This window comes from Lissotriton vulgaris, chromosome 1_1 (assembly GCF_964263255.1).
Source record: "Lissotriton vulgaris chromosome 1_1, aLisVul1.2, whole genome shotgun sequence".
Lineage (NCBI taxonomy): Eukaryota > Metazoa > Chordata > Amphibia > Caudata > Salamandridae > Lissotriton > Lissotriton vulgaris.
Window position 1 is genome coordinate 975,100,541 of NC_141685.1, and position 16,299 is coordinate 975,116,839.

The 16,299-nt window shown below is 43.0% G+C and overlaps 1 protein-coding gene across 1 annotated transcript in view; it reads right to left on the bottom strand.

Moving 5' to 3' along the window:
* LOC147748324 (G protein-coupled receptor 54-like) overlaps positions 1–16,299 on the bottom strand; it is a 124,856-nt gene that overhangs the window by 44,065 nt on the left and 64,492 nt on the right. Inside the window, exon 3 of the mRNA XM_086936408.1 lies at positions 1,242–1,366. Within this exon, the coding sequence (XP_086792534.1) occupies positions 1,242–1,366 (125 nt within the window). The remainder of the gene's footprint in view (positions 1–1,241; positions 1,367–16,299) is intronic.

Sequence of the window (16,299 nt, forward strand, 5' to 3'; positions counted from 1 at the left end):
GGACTTATAAGACTGAGTCAGAAAGTAACATTTTTGTCCATGATAAACCTGGTTGATGTATCCGACCACCGCTCCATCAAGGCCAGCCTTAAATGTGCCTAGGTTCTGGTCTACTGCGACGATTGACTATCATTGGCGCATTGTGCTTTATCATGTTGTTTCTTCATGAAACCGTAAAATGTATATCTTTGTCATTTGGTATCATTTTGTTGAAATTTTATCCTATTATGTATTTGGTTTGGGACTTTTATTCTTTAAAATGTTTACTTTATTACTGTTTTGGTACTGCATGAATACTTTACACATTGCCCTAAGTTAAGACTGGCCGCTATGTACCATATGTACCAGGGTGTTGAGCTCATCTTCATTGAGTGACTTTTAAAGATGCACTCTAGCAAGGTCTGTGATTATTCCTTGAGGTGGGTGGCCTTCCACAAATTAATAGTCAAATTTCTCTCATTTAGCCTCTTCATACTGGGTGAACAAATCTGCTGATTACACTCAAATTTACATCAGCTCCCAATGAGCTGCGGGAATACAGGTGGGTGACAGATTGCCTTATGGAAACACCATAACTCTGTTTGTCTGAATGTTAGCAAGATCAAGGTCCTGCTGTTTCTGGTCCATCGGCCCTTCCATGGTTTGTACACCTGGAAGCATCATGGGCTCCAACCTGTCATTGTCCCTAATCCCCATATCACTAACGACACAGAGAGCATGCATTACCTCCCCTCCTCCATATGAGACCTCTTTCTCCCTCTATCATCTGCAACTATATCCACTCATAGTGGTACTTGCTCGTATTGTACTTTATAAAACATGCGATCCATTAGGTGTGTGCAAAATTACTACTTTTTCTCTCGAAGCTTTTGTGAAACTTCCCCATCTTTTCGGCGGCTGTAAATTTACAAAACAAAATATCCTACAAAAGATGTTACAAAGAAAAACCTGAGAAAACCACCGCCTTTAGTCAGAGAATGTTGTAATTATAATTATAATTTTTCGTTTGAACATTTTTCTGCAAAAACTTGTTCCAACCACAGATTTTTGCAAAGTTTACCTAACGTTTCAACCTTCACAAGATGCAAAGTATGTGAACTGTGCTGCAAAATTGAAACCTCACCAACTTGTATTCATCAGAATTTTTTTTAAACACTACATGAATTCTGCATCCATTTCAAAGCAGACCATCACATGTATTTTCCCCACCCTTCTCCCAGCAGTTCTAACTCCAGACATACCTGCTGTAGATAGTTCACAAACTTGCACATGAAGTCTCCAAAGATCCAACTGGGCAGAGGGTAAAGTGTGGCTGTGAAGGGAACACAGCACACCAGAAAGATGATGTCAGTGGTGGCGAGGTTAGCTGATGGAAGAGAGAAGACAATTAAACTTTCATAGTCCACGGACTCCCTTGCCCCACAGGAATAACATTTGAGTGCACAATCATTCATCATAACACTAATCCATCAAGGCGGACTTACACAAACAAGCACACATATATACTCATATGAACTGTGACCTAATCATTCGAGCTCAAGCTCCACTACACAACAGAAATATCAACCCTCACACTTTCGATTCGAGCGGCAGCCTTCTGACCGCGAAAGCTTACGCTCACCTACGACCACCTGAGTTAGATAAATTACGCCTGATGTCCTCCTAGCGACCGGAAAATGTGCTAGGGAAGGCCAAATCTTACTCCTGCGCTCCAGCTTACCTTTCTGTAGCCTCACGTAAAAAAAAATCCTCCACACAGCGATTGGAGAAATTTTGGCTGGAACTCTGCATTACAAGAGTAACGTGGAGTCACTAAATTCTGCCAATTCCACAAGTGGAACAGAATATTCCACCCACCCCTAATTTGTTCATTACATCTCTAACATACTTATGTGAATTTTCAGATAAAGTCATACAAACTGTGACTTAATCATTCAAGCTCAAACTACCTTACACAGCAGGAATAACCAGGAATCTAAGGGCCAAATGTAGGTAGCCAAATACCGGTCTGTAACGGCCGAAAATCTGTAAATTTGCTGTTACCGACCGGCATTTCGCTTTTTTCAATGTAGGTGGGTATAAATAAGGATGCAGTAATTTACCGATTCGGCAATTTAAGGAATTGGTAAATTACCAAATCCTTAAGATACCGAATCGGTAAATTACATAATCCTCAATGTAGGGAGCACTCAAGTGAGTGAATTTGTGATTTGAGGATTCGTTATTTACCACCAACTACAAGTTGGTGGTAAATATCGAAAACCATTCAAAAAGCAAATTTGCGCCTTTTGAAAAGTGCGATGTGGCAGACATACATGCCCTTAGGGCATATATGAGTGCCACATGTGGACACATGCATGATTCAGGGGTGCAACAGGGTGTCAATGTGACACCCTGCCACCCTTGAATATGTTCCCCCTGTTACCGATTCGGTATTTACCGAATCAGTAATAGTGAATGGCTTCCATTAATTTCCATGGGCCTCCAGACCCATAGGAATGAATGGGAATTACTGAATCGGTAAATACCGAATTGGTAATACCGAATATTACCGATTCGGTAAAATGTGCAGAATTTTTATCTACATACTATTTACCGATTCTGAAATACCGAATCAGTAAAATTTGGTATTTTAGAATCTGTTAATAGGGATTACCTACATATGGCCCTAAGTGGTGTGGGTCCCACATGGTCTCCGATCCCGCAGTAATTAAAAACTGACATTGAAATGGGTCCTTATCAGGCTCTTTGTTCATGTCCTTGACTCTCCAGGCAAAAACACTGATAGATTTCTAAACAATAAGAGTAACATTCTTTAAAGTAATCCATGTCAGCTATCCAGTTTCTGTTTACATTTCACTTGTTTCCCTTAATCTTGCATTCTCTACGAGTGTTTATTTTCAGGCTGTTGTATCTGCATTTATGTTTTATGGTTGATGAAATCTCTAGAGCGGAGGCAGAAAGCAGTGTGAGTTTCTCATGGTGCCTGTTAGTGGGTCATAAAAGTGTTCAGCATATATGCTCAACCAATCCTTGGCAGAGTGCACAGAGTAATGGTCACATACACAAGTTGCAATTGTGATTCTATGAAAATGTGTTTGAATGAGGTACACAGTTGTCTATGTTGACAAAGTGAAAGTAAAACAAAATGCAGTGCTTACATGTGAATGGGAATGGTGAATTCAAGGAGATGTACGAAAGTAAATGCAGGAGTGAGTGAACAGAGAGTGCTGTGGAGAAAGAGATGAGGTGTGAGTTATGCAGCTGGAGGATTTCAGAAAGATGTTGGGAGTAAAGTGGCGTAAGTGTCTAACACAGACTGAAGACTGAAGAAGAACGTGTTGGGTTTAACCCCTTCGATGCTGATGACGAGCTCAGCTCGTCATCAGCCACGGGTGGCGTGTGCTGATGACGAGCTGAGCTCGTCATGTAACGAGGTTTTGCAAAAAAAGCCGCACAGCGCAAAAATCACCGCAGCAGCGATGCGGTTAAAGACTTGGTATTTTAACCTCTAATACTTTCCCTTTCACTCACTACCTTTCCTTCCCCACTAGCCTGACGCCGGGAAACCCTCCGGCGTAGCTGTGCGCCCTACAAATTCAATTTAATAATGTAATAATTGTGCCGGGATAGAAAAAAAGTGTTTGAGACTCTGAAGGCCACTATCCCTTCGACTGGTCTTAATAATGTTTAATTGAGAGAATTGAGAATCTATTTACAGCACTCCTAAGAGCTTGTAATATAATAGTCCGGGCAAAAATTGTTAGAGGCCCTAAAAATAACACACTCTACTTGTCATAGAGAATACCAGAGGGACAAATAACAAAGTTGAGTTCAATGGGGATTTCCAAATAAATTCAAAGTACAATCCAATTAGTATATGTTCTTCAGTCTTTTCTATATTTTCAGTTTCGTAAAACAAATACTCCCAGCACATAGATCGCCAACACGTGTTTCGTCCTACACAAGGACTTTTTCAAGGCATAAACAAGGTGGAGTGGAGAATATGTTCATCATCAAAACGAAAGACGCAGACTGTAATTGGAATGAAGCATAATACCATTTATATTGATGGTAGCTAGATATACTAGGGAGTGAGGAATGTCTTCAAGTCTGTAGGATATTTACAGCAGTCAAGTACTGAATAGCTAGTGTGCTATCTATATAAAGGTCGATATTGTCACTACGCGTCTTCTACAGAGTAGTCAAATGGATGAATACTGGACGAGTTTGGACAGCATTCAAAGGATTAGTATTGTAGCAACCGTGATAAGTTGATCAACGGAAAGTTAAGTCATGGCATTTCCTCACCAGTCCATCCCAGTAGCGAGAAACTACTAATGTTTAATAAATAATTCATAGTTTCAAAAATTGAAACAATTTAAATACACCAAGATTGCAGTTATTCATTTATCTAAACAGCTAGCAAGCACTGGCAAAGCCAATAGTTCTGGCTTGTTTTAGGTGCATGTCTGTTGTAATATATTTATGGATGCAATAACAGAATGCTCACATAGTAGCACCAAGATACTGGTCAGGTGGCACTTAATGGTAAGCACAGGAAGCAGGAAAAGCTTAGCAGTCCTGCCTGCCTTTAGCCATGTCACTTGCTTGTTACCCACAGATCTCCACAGCAGGAACATTCTACGGAGCTATCTGATTGAAGGGTTTAATTATATTAATGTGAACTTGTTTTATTGACTTCAGGATAAACAAGTAGAATTGAGCCCCAGACATGCAGCTCCACAGAGACTCTTACATCATGCACATTAACTTTATTTCTTCTGACATATCATACTATAGGTTGTAATAATGTACCCCAGGATGCTTGTTTCCGGTCCATGGAAGACATGACTTGGCAGTTCGGGCTGGACAGTTCCCATGAGGCACAGAATCAGACTGATTTGTATATGGCCATGTCTGAATTGGGGTGGTGGAGTGAGCTAAAGAATGATGATGGATTAAACCCAGATCACTTGACTGGGGTGAGTGTTTGATTTGCTCAAGCGCTCCGTCTATCATCCCCTTTGGTATCGATCTGGATAACATTCACCCATTATATGGACAAACTTGGCCTCATCCTACTACCAGATTATATTTATAACCTGTAACAGATCATATATATTACTGGTTGCTAGACTTGGCATCTTTTGGCGTGTTTTTGCTTTCTGACCTCTGGGTTTTGACTCTTTTTTTCTGGTTTAGTGTCTCTGTACCCTTTCTCACTGCTGTTCAGTGTTAAAGTGCAAGTGCTCCTGGTGTAACTTGTTATTATGGATTGGTGTTTCCATGATTGGCTGATTTGATTTGCTAGTCAGTCCATAGTACAGTGCACCACATGTGCACAGTGCCTGTAAATCAAACCCTGCTAGTGGGCTTGCAGCACGGATTGTGCCACACACACAAGCAGCCTATAAATGTAACTCTGGCCTGCTGTTGCAGAGCCTGTGTGCAGTCTGGTACTGCAATGTCTACTTGACAAGTGTACCCACTTGCCAGGCCCTAACCTTCCCTTTTCTTACGTATCAGTTAACTCTACAGTAGGCCCAAGGTACCCCTGTGGGCAGGGTGCAGTGTATGGGAAAGGTAGGACATGCCCTGATGTGTGTGGCATGTCCTGATAGTGAATTACTGCCAATTTCATTTTCCCTATTCCAAGGCTACCTGTCCCCATAGGACAGAATGGGGGCCTTGATTATAACATCTTATAAACATAACTACCGCTGGGAACTAGGTATAAAAATAAAGTTTAGTATTCCTGAACTCAGAATCTAACGATGCATCTTTTAGTGAAGGTGACTTTTACATTCTGTATTTGAAAATACCACTTTTAGAAAGTAGGTATTTTCTTGCTCAGCCATCCAGTGTGCCTCTGCTGTGTTTGTGGAGTGACTTTCTGGCTTGGGGATGACAGGGGCTGGGGAGGAGCAGTTGCTCCAGAGAGTCTAGATGGGTCAGGGATGGGCTGACTAGACCTGGGCTGCATTTAGAGTAGGGGAAGGAGATATCCTTTCACCTGAATGGGTCTGGCTTTCCTCTGACAATGCTGTTGCCACCTCTTGCCAGGAAGCTTCACCAGAGAGGCCAGAACTGGTTCTGGCTGGGCACAGACACTCTCTGCCCCAAAGAACAAAGGATTTTGGGTATAAAAAGTGGGGCCCAAACCCCCAATTTTTAGAACTCATTTGGACCAAGAAGACTGCCAAGAAGAAGAAGCTGTGAGAAGGAACTACCACATTGCTGAGTACTTTGCTATGTTGTCCTGCAGCGGCTGGTTCTGTCTTGGGCAGTGAAAGGACTGGACTGAACTGTCTACAACTTTTTTATTATGATTCACCAAGGGCTTGAGGAAGAGCTTGTCCCATGTTCAAGAAGTCTCAGGAACAGCCTTGAGTTCAAGTTCTTCTGTCATCACCATGGGGGACTGTGTGTTTTTTGCTGCAACAGAAGAAAAGCAGCCCGATGATGCCACTTCCGACTCTGTGCACTGAAGGCACCGCAGAGGGCACTGCCGCAATGCCGCACCGCAGCCCAGATTCCACTGACGATTCCACCTGATGCCTGTGGGCACCGCGGTCTGCACCGCCTCGCTTCACGCTGTCGCCCTTGTATCCCTGACTACGCCGCTTCATGCGACATTGAGGCTGCTGCTTGAACCATGGTTCGAGGGCACCCCTCGTAAGTTACACAACCCCCCGTCCTCATCCCGCACCGCAGCCTTGGCCTACCGACGCCGGTACCATCAACTCCAGTTCGTCAGACGACAACAGCGTTTCAGCAACCACGTCGCCGTTGCTTGCACCGTGACCTTCAGCACTGCTACGAGCACCGCTGCACTTCGCAATGTAGCATCCGACGCCAGTGCTCCTGACTTCAACCATGAGTTCAATGTGCAACATGTGACTTCAAGGGCCCGACGACTCCTGCACCGACCTTCGGAACTGACCCCTGTGGACGCTGTGCTTTCGGAGCTCAATGAGAGGTCACCAACGCCCTACATTTCAAAAGGTACTGTTCTTCCCGACACCATACCTGGCCTGTGACACTGCGGTCAGTCAGAACTGTTTGGAATTTGTTGTTCATAACGCTGTGATAGCCCCAGATATCATCTTCAAGGAACTTTATTTCAAGTTTATTTTGATAACTTAAGATTTCTAAGTACTGTACTGTGGATTGTTATCGTTTTTGGTGTTGTCTTAAGTATATACAGATATTGCATATTTTTCTAAACTTGAGTGGTATCCTTTTGTACTGCTTTCACTGTGTTACTGTTGGTTATGTGCAAATTCTTTACACACTGCCTCTAAGATAAGCCTGACTGCTCGTGCCAAGCTACCAAGGCGGTGGCAGGGGTTATTTTAAGAGTGTAACTCCCTTATCCTGACTAGAAGGAAGGCTCCCTACTTGGACAAGGTGTAAACCCTTGCCAAATAGAGACCCCCATTTATAACACTAGTCAATTTCTATAATAATGTTTTTGATGTCATTAACTCTGCCATTGTGAAATCATTGCTGGAGAACATAGAGCACAGCCAGCATAATTTAAACAGCAGCTATATGCTTATGTGGATGGGAGATTTCAATGTTAAACAGTGTCTAGTGTTCCTAGAAATGTCATGCGTCTTGCTGAGTACTGATGGGGAGCCCATTACACATTTTTAGTTTTAGTTTTAAATGGTTTTTTTATTAGGCCAGAAGAAAGCATAGTAAAGCATCGCAATACAGAGTATATGCAACCCGCCAACCGGTTGCATTTCGTAACTAACGACCATTTAGTGCTTAGACAGAATTGGCATAAGAAACAGGCAGTCAGCAGGAGCAGGGTGATGCAAATAAGGCTCAATGCATGCTTTTGTGGCCAACAGTTCAGAATTACACATTTTTGTCATAATCCTTACAGGGATACACTTAATCTGCTGCTAATAAGATATCATTTGATGTTTGCTTTTGATTCTTTTAATATTGGCCTAGTTGCTACTCCTACATTTATTGGGCACAGTCGTTTTAGTATTATTGATTTTATTTTACTGTCATTTAACTTCAGGGCATGGTTGGAAAATTATTAGGCACTGGACTCCCACCTGAGAGATCACAGGCTCAGTTTCAATAAGTGATTTTTTTTTTAAGCAGCAGGTGACGGCTCACTCACTACCTTTGTCCTTTCCTTCCAATATTGGGGTTATCTTGAGCTGGGCAAAAGTGGATAAGGACTCTTTCCTTTCGAATCTAATTTCTGCATCTTATAGCAGTCTTGTGATATGTTTGGAGGAGCTCAATGACGTGGGGGGGGGGGGGCTTGAGCAAAATGGAAGCTTTAACAAAGTCTGAGGAATTGCTCTAGAGATGCTTACTGTTACGCTGAACACCCGTCATAATAAACGTGCAAGGTGGTTTGACACAACCTGCATGAAAGCACATAATTTGTTATTGTCTACAATCAAAGCTGTCTTAAGAGATACAGAAATGGTCTGTACCTGCAGAAAGGGGTATAAGGCTTCCTTACAGGCCCAGAAAAGGACACTAAGGGAAGAAACTTACAATGACCTAGTAAAGGCTAGCAACCTCAAAGACAGTGAGCTTTTCTGGCAAATGGTAAATCGAAACAACTCGGAGAAAGCTCAGGAAACTGGGTTCGATTCAGTGATCCCTGCAGATGCCTGGATCAGGCATTTTACTCAATTATTTCGGATCCCATCCCCTGAGAGGGGCATGCTCCTAGCAGAACGCAGGCAAAAACTTCTGCAGGACGTTAGCTCCCACCCAACTCCTCTGCAACTTAGAGATCAATATAAATTACATGATAGAGGCCATCAAGAGGTACCCTCCCTCAAAATTCCCAGGCCCTGATGGGATTCTGGCAGATCTGTTAGGGACACATTTACACATTTGGGCACCCCTTTTGACTAATGTCTTTAGTGTCATTTTATCTATGGGTCCACCCAAGGCCTGGTCACATGCAACTATAGTTCCCATCTTCAAGAAAGGATCAAACCAGGATCCAAAGTGTTACGGCCTCAGATCTTTAATACACTCCACTGCTGAGATAATGGGCAGGGTCCTCCTCGAACCACTGCAAACCTCAGCAACTGACAACAATGTCCTTTCTGATCTCAAGTTTGAGTTCCGTGCCAGCCTTGGAACCGTAGAACAATGACTCAATCTATACCTGTTAACAACAAGTACACAGTAGCAAAGAATGGCAAAGTCTATGCAGCTAACATGGACCTGAGCTTTGCCTTTGATTAAGTTAATCAGTCAAAGCTCTGTGCAATTATTACTGATCCAGGGTTCAAGCCCAGTGTCATAGATTTTCTCAGGGAGCTCCACCTTGAGATGACTGCAAGCGTGTGATGAAGCCCAGCCGGGAAACAACAGACAGTTTGAGACTCAAACGCAACGTGCACCAGGGGTGTGTACTGGCCCCCTTTCTCTCTTCTACTTGTACGTTAATGGTCGGGAGAAGCATCTACTGAACTTCAGATCTGATTGCTCCATGGTTAACAAACACAATACACTAGCTCTTGTCTATGCCGGTGATATTGTTTTGCTGGCCAGGATCACAATCAGTTTGCAGCGATTATTAGACCAATTCTGTGCCTTCATGAATGGCATAGACCTGGTGCTAAAATCAGTCAAAAATTCAGATCATGGTCTTTTGTCCCTGAGCCAAGGAAAATAGAGCTTTCTTTGTTAATGGAGTAAAGACTTGCATGGTTCAGTCTTATCCCTATCTGGGAATACTATTTGAGGATAGGCTGACTTGCGGATCTTTGAAAGTTGGCAGGGCAGCTGTCCTAGCCAGTAGCAAAGAAGCGACCGTAGGCTTTCTGGCTAGATAAAGCAGGAAACCCATTAAAGAGCTGTTAAAATGTACAAGTCTAAGTGTTGACAAGGTACCACATAGGGTGCCAGTGTCTAGGGCTTTTGCAACTAGCCGGGTCTGGAAAAGGTAGAATACGTATTTTTATAATGGCTTCTTGCTACCCAGGTCAACTAGCAAATCTGTAAGCCACACGGAAATTGGGCAAGGGCACATGAGTGATTTTGTGAGGTTGCAGCCTCCTTTTTTATGGTTGAACATATGGACCAAGGGGGAAACATCACTGAATCACACAATTCTAGCTGATTGCTTGAACCTAGAAAAGAGCTTAAAAACACCTCGGATTGCATACAGATTCAAGACTTGCATTTGGCTGAATTGAGATGAGGCATTCTCGAACGCTTGTGCTTTTATGGCCAGCTTCTCCAGACCATTGACTAAATCTTCTTTAGTTAAATGAATGCGCAAAAAAAAGGATGTCAGAAAACTCGGGAGTGTTCACAGTTGTCGCCCATGCTAAATCTGTTTCTGTCCTGGCACTGAGCCCTACCTCACTTGGGTTAACAATCTTCACCCTAGGGTTTTGTTAGTCAGATTAACTCTAAACACCGAAAACGTTCTCGTTGCTACCCTAGGCAGGGTCTGTTTTCTGCGTACCTGCCTGTCTGTCCTTGCGATGGACGCTCTGCTCAGAGCACTCTGCACTTTATTCTTTTTTGCAAATACTGGTCTTCTCTAAGAACTGTGTTTATTTTACCACTCTTGAAGCAGGCAAGTCTCGTACAGTGCAGAGCTGCTATAGAGTGTTTTCAAAAGCTACCGACAGTGAGACAAGCTTCTCGATTGCACTAATTTTATACAGAGGGCTGTACTTTTACAATGAAATTGTTTTATGCCCGAGCGTCACGACCTTGATTCACAGTTTTATGATTTTATATGATTATGTATTTTAATTGATTGATTGTACAAACGTCTGTGTGATTTAAAGGTATTCTGTTTTTTTATGACAGTCGGTTGATCTGATATAGAATAATGTGAGAAACTCGAGTAAGGTCAACCTGACAATAGCTCTTTTCACTCTTGCACTCTAAATATGCTTTCCAACAACATCTTCCTTGCATATTAATAGCTGGTTTCCCCTATACAAAGGCCTTGGTACGAAGCGCGGAGGTACCCCTTCGGGAGTGATTCCAGCGCTATATAAGCACATAATTAATTAATTAATTAATAGGGATCTATGTTTGGTTTCTAAAAATATTCCCTGGATAGGCTAACTTCTGAATGTTGTAGCATAGCAGATCCTTAGAAATTTTTGTTAGAAGAGTTTATTTTATAGTTGGTGGGATATGCTACCTCACTATACTCTGTTGCGATTCCACTCTATGCACTTAGCACTTTGGGATTTGTCCAGCAGGTTGCTTTTACAACAGATTTTGCATGCACTTTATTAGCATTCTAGGAACGTTATTATACAGTTTCATGTATGATGTCTTTTTTGCAACTGTAATTTTATGATTTTATCTAAATTCAAATAAAGGCTTATGACAGTCACACCAAGTGCTTAATTTGTAAAAGAATGAGTCTTTGTGTCGAAATCTCCACTTAGAAGTCTGGGTCTGGAGCCATTAAATGCCAGCTTACCGAATACCACGGCTGTGTAGGCTTGATTCCACTTTATGGCTTTAATTAATCGTCAGGCACGTCCTTCCCCTTTATCTCACTCTTGCAGGTTCCTGCTTTCTCCCTTTGTGATGGTTTTGCCGTTTTTCTCCTTCCCCCTGTTTTTCACTTTGTGTGTTTTTTCTGTCCTCTGCTTTCTGGAAATGTCCGATCATGAAAAATAAGTTCTGGGGCTCAAAAATGCATGCTGGTGGCCCTCAAAGACAACCACCGGCTCAAATTAAGCACTGGTCACACTTGCCTTTCCACTTGTGACCTCCTCTCTTCATTCTATCCAACCGGCGCCATGCCTTTTCCTCATTCCTTCCCTCTCTGCCTGCAGCTCCCTAAATTCCTTTTCAGCTCAATTTTTCTGTTTCTTTTTTACACCCCTCTTTTTCCGTACTGACATATTTCCTCTAAGATAGGTGTGTATTGTTAGTTGCTAAAAAAATTAGTCCATTACTGCCAGAATCCCCCAGGAGGTCATAAATAACAGGTGACTCAGAACACCGCAGCCAGAATCATACTCATGCTGGGTCCCAGAGCTCGTATGGCTGCACAGTTGGAGTCTCTTATTGGCTCCCTGTCCGCAAAAGGATTCATTTTAAAGTCATGGTCCTGGCTTTTAAGGCTCTTCAATGTTAAGGTGCTGAGTACATTACAAAAACAGTTCAATTTTATCATCCACACTGTGCCCTCAGGTCAGCAGCACTGCAACTGGCTCGGTCCCCAAGATACTGTCGGGCACGTATCGGGGGTCGCTCTTTCCAGGTGCCAGCAGCCAAGTTGTGGAACAATCTACCCATTGATCTAAGGTTAACTCAGGATCTCCTGGGGTTCAGGAAATCTTTAAAAACGTGGCTGTTTCAGCTGTAGACCTCAGTGATTGGCTTCCTTTTCGGGCTGAGCCTTCATCCTGCTTCAGCGCCGGGGACACTCAATTGAGTAGCTGTGCGCTCTACAAATAAACTTTTAACATAACATAAATATTACTGATTTAAACATACATTGGGTAGTTACTTGTGAATCTCTTCCCAATCTCCCAGTAAACATGAAAGAAAAAGTGAGCTTTTATAGCAAATTTTGTGGTGTTCCACACAATGTTGCTGTGGGCCCGGATTAGAGTGGTATATAGCTGTATGGTATTATTTTCACTCCTTGAATAAATTATATATTAAACAAGCCTGCACCTTGAAAGGAAGGACCATCGTCGGGAGTACACGAGGGCCCTTTTTCCAATCCCATTAAAGTATTGGACTCTGGGGATGCATCGTGATGCTGAGTGGGCAATATTTATGCTATTTGTGGAGCTGCTGGATGTAGGTGTGCAAAATTTACATCATTTGCTTTCACAGAATGACACAAATTATGGCAAAATTATGTGCAATTACACAAAATGCAAATCTGCCATTTTGTGCAATATTTTAGTGCATAGAGCATCCTCACGTCAATTTTTGTCACAAAGATTCCTTTAAACAAGAGCACTGTGAACAAGAGCCACTCACATTGTGTTGCTCCTGTGCTAATTGTGTTATTCTCTGTAAATGTTTACCATAAATGGCACAAAATTATGCAAAGCGGCGTAATGTGGAACTCTCACGAATTTCGCGTAACAAGCCGGAATTATTTGCCTTTCATCCTGTCCTATTACGGTGCTGGCTCGGCCATCATATGCCCCGAAGTCCTCAAGCATGCTAGCTGTTTACCACAAGCAGCACCTGTGTGAGCAATTTCGCTTTAGACCCACTGTACGCAAATTTGGCTCATGCAGATATCCTGAAAACATGGTGTAACTCAAGCCACCTTGAGCAGTGATGGACAACTCTACAGTAGGGGGGACGGGAGCTGTTGATACTGCTGATGGAAACTTCTGCTAACAGACCTGGTCACTCCGCACAGGCAGCTCAAAGAAGAATATGCCATTCATTCGGCCAAATTTTCATTCATGACTTTGAAGAGGCAGGCTTTGCAATCCTCGCAAACGGGTCGCGTGATTGACAGAAGAGCGCGCCAATAGATGTGCTGCCCGGCCGGTGACACGATTGCCCCATGGAACCGCAGACCTAATCCGTTGTTTAGTAGGCCTGATGCGTCCCGCGCCACCTGCTGCAAGCGGGAGATTGAGCGGCATCAGCTGGAATTCAGAGTAAGTATTTATCGAGCAGGACGCCCAGCAGAAAGGGCGCCCATCGGTCAATGACGCAGCACCGGAGGAGAAGACTGACCTTTGTGCGCCGCGTGCCGCCGCAAAGAAAGCAACGAGCAGAGCCTGCCAACGGCGCTTACCGCCGGCGCAGCTGAACAAAGACAGCCGACGAGCTTTCAATTTGCTTCGTTTTCGCTAAACGAGCAGATGGTTGGTGTGGCAACACCGATACAAGATAAACAGGATCATTAACACTCGCCGCCACATGGTGAGCAGAGGGACACGAGGGACCACTGTCAATGACATTAAGAAGATTAGGAGCGACACCGCCTCGGATATTTCGACTCGAATTTAGGTGGTATTTTCTAGCGACTTCCTGCTCCTGGCGTCTCTGCCACCAGTAATGTTCTTGCATCTTCTCTGCCTTTTCTAATCTGAAAAGTTATAATTTGCCGACTAAACGCCAGGCCTATACAAAGCTGAGACGAAACTATCAGACATGTGATAAGGAGTTGTGAAGAGGTCAAGGGTTGTATCCTCTAGACGTCAGTGTGACACATGTCAGATGTGATCACTGGCCGCACCCTCTGTTGAGAGGGGAGGGGCCAAGAGTAACAGAAAGGTACCTGGGAATAATAGGATGGGTACCAAATATATCGAACTCTGATGTGTATAAAGCAAGAAAGGAAAACAAGCATTTGCAATGCAATAGGTCTCGTATTAGGAAAGTTTGAGCTATTGGTATTGTAAATGACACATTTTTTATTTAGGTTTTGTTTTTGAAAATAGCGAAATTAATAGCTTTGTCATTTACCATGCCAATAGTTATAACTTTCGCAAATGTGACACCTTTAGCATTTGTAATGCAATATGTGTTGTCAGTTTTTCAGTTTTTAACGTCTTTATTTCGAAGTTTTTCTTCATAAAAGACAAGCATATAAAATATATACAGAAAAAGAGAAAAAACACACAACAGGTAAATAAGTACAACCATATACAAACAATTTAAGTTATCATAAATCTTGTTTAAAAAGCAATTAAATAGCATAGAAAGACGATTTTACCAAAGTTAATACATAAAAAATGTTAAAAGATAAATCAGAATTGCAATCCAGTAAGCATATGTTTACGACAACTCAATAGGCAATCAGCTAATGGCTCCTTGTAAGCACCTTGCTCTGATAATCCAGGCCCACCCAAGATATTTTGCTACCCCTATGGATAGCCATTCTGCTGTATTGTATTTTAGGATTAACAATGCTTCGCTGCTCACTGGGGTGTTTAATCTTATGCAAATTGGTTTTAGCCATTTACGGCATGGAGCTCGATAGGCTGGGGAGGCAAACAGGAAATGCCCTAAAGATTCCTTCCGCTCAGGACACCAGGGGCATGTCAAGGACGGATGGTGGTGCCACTTGTTGGTAAATTCTCTTATTGGCAGCGTCCCAACACGAAACTGATGGTACAGTTTCCTGTCAATACATTTAAGGATGGTGTCCCAATAAATCTCTGTATGTGGAACCACTTTGTGAGTCAGAAACAAACTGGTTAGGTTGGATTTCTGAGAAAGCTCTACCCGTTCCTCTTTGACTATGCACCAATATAGTTGTTTAAACTCTTTTTTTGATGGAAAGGTGTGATCTCCCGGCTCGGTCCATAACGTTTGAAGACCCATTCTGAATAGGGTATTCTTGATAGATCTAAACCAGGATATATCCCCTGCCCCTTGTAACGATCTCACTTCCAATAATTCTTTGGCAAACATAGATAGTTCCGGGGTGGACCAAATACGTCTCCATAACGAGACCATCCTATATTGGGCAAGATGTTTAATGGAGTGGAAGCCCATATCTAACATGAGAGGGAGTGATGGTGTTGATGGTGGGAGACTCACTAGGCTGCGAAAAAATGTGTTCAGAATTTTTTCCAGAGCGGCCAGATCTGCAGTCCCCCATAAGTCCGCCCCATACAGTATTGCTGTGCTGATTTTGACGCTGTAGATTTTAAGCGCTGGTAATACCCTTTTAGTCATGGAACATCGTTGTTCCTTCACAAGACACCCTGATAAACGAGCACATTTTAGACTGAGTGCCTCTATTTGTTCCTTCCATCGTAGCCTATAGTCGATGACAACCCCTAGGTATGTCATGAACTCTACTTGTTCTAAGCTAGTCCCATTCATGGTTACATGACCCCTCTGGGGTTTATTCTTTGTCAGGACCATAAACTTTGTCTTAGAGACATTGATTTCGAGGTCATTTTGGCTACAGAAGTCCACAAATTTATTTATTGCTAACTGGAGGCCCGCCTGCGTTTTTGCCAGGATTAAGGTGTCGTCGGCAAAGATTAAAAGGGGAAACTTAGTCCCACCCAAGGTTGGCGCATCTGTCGGGGTTTCTGCGAGGAACTGGGCAACCTGGTTAATAAAGAGTAAGAATAGGGTTGGGGCCAGAACACAGCCCTGCCTCACTCCACGAGTCACTGGGAAAGAGTCGGTCACCTGGCCCTGACAACCCCACCTTACTCTAGCAAAGTTATCCTCATGCAGCCTGATGGTAAACTCGAGGAGGTCAGGAGGTATACCCATTCTTCTTAGTGCTGCCCACATCTTTTCTCTGGGGACTAGATCGAATGCAGATTCAAGATCCACGAACGCTGCGTATATTGTGCC